A 1,041-nucleotide genomic window follows, 5' to 3' on the forward strand; every position below is an offset into this window, starting at 1 on the left:
ACAAAAGGTCAGCTCAAAGTGGTTCTCAAAGCTAGAGTGGCTGGATAAAAGAGAAGATTGTTCAGCCTGTCTTTCCTACAAAAATCCGCCATTTTACCACCAACTCAGGTGTGCGTTAATTAGAAAAATTTCATTGAATAAGGTCCATTGAATAATGAATTGATGAAAATTTTTAACCCTCCCTTCCCAAGACTCCACTCCACACCCCATTTTGGCATTTTGCATTCTTTCAAAATAACAAAAACAGCAAAAACCTAAAAGTAAAATATTAAGAAAAAAGCTAGGAAATAATATCTAACAGCTAGCAGCAGTTTCGTGTATAATATCTATGCATACACAATGCACCAAACAAACTCGTTTGAAATTACAAAATTTAAAATTATTAATCATTCATGATGATTGGATCATGGTGATCCTCGCCAACTACATCATGTGGTTCAAGAGACTCAGCTCTTCCTTCACCTCCTTCAAGAATTGAGAGACGGCTGTCTAGTTCCACTACCTTTTCAGATAATGCAGTGATGGGGTAACGATATGCATGTGATGTGGCGTGAAATGTAGCCTGAAACATTTGTAACTGCTCACTAATTTCATCCATCTTCCTATGAGCATTCTCCAAGATATTTTCAAATTTTTCTGATTCCTGATCAATGTTCTCAGATAAGCCTTCCAATTTTTTTGCCAATTTCGTAGACTCCTGAATAATCCTTTTTCGATGATTCATTAAGGCTCGCTGAGTGAACTGAGCAAGGCGAGTTTCAATATCACTGAGCTGTTCCTTAACATTCTGGTCCTGCTGATTGCTCTTTTTTAAGTCATCTACAGCAAGTAGAATTTTATTGTATTCAACGGAAAGAGTATCAACACGCCCAACTAATTGTTTAATGATATCTTCAGATGATCGATCATGAACAACGAGTGCACCGCCTTCTGCACTCTAATTAAATAAAAGTCTTCAGTGATTAAAACTTCAAAGAACGGCTTAAATACCCTAGTTTGGTCCATAGGCGTGCAGAGGGGGGGGCGATGGGGGCGAACGCC

The 1,041-nt window shown here is 38.2% G+C and overlaps 1 protein-coding gene across 1 annotated transcript; it reads right to left on the minus strand.

The window, feature by feature from the left end:
• Positions 1 to 253: 253 nt before the first annotated feature.
• Positions 254 to 1,020, minus strand: LOC109593595 (uncharacterized). The gene is made up of 2 exons (XM_020008607.1): positions 991 to 1,020; positions 254 to 937 (listed from the first exon to the last, which is right to left on the minus strand). Exons 1-2 carry the CDS (start codon positions 1,003 to 1,005, stop codon positions 383 to 385), a joined length of 570 nt encoding a protein of 189 aa, XP_019864166.1. The 5' UTR covers positions 1,006 to 1,020; the 3' UTR covers positions 254 to 382.
• Between the last annotated feature and the right edge of the window lie 21 nt (positions 1,021 to 1,041).

The sequence above is a fragment of the Amphimedon queenslandica genome, unplaced genomic scaffold (genome assembly GCF_000090795.2).
Source record: "Amphimedon queenslandica unplaced genomic scaffold, v1.1 AMPQUscaffold_711_Cont27273, whole genome shotgun sequence".
NCBI classification, from domain to species: domain Eukaryota; kingdom Metazoa; phylum Porifera; class Demospongiae; order Haplosclerida; family Niphatidae; genus Amphimedon; species Amphimedon queenslandica.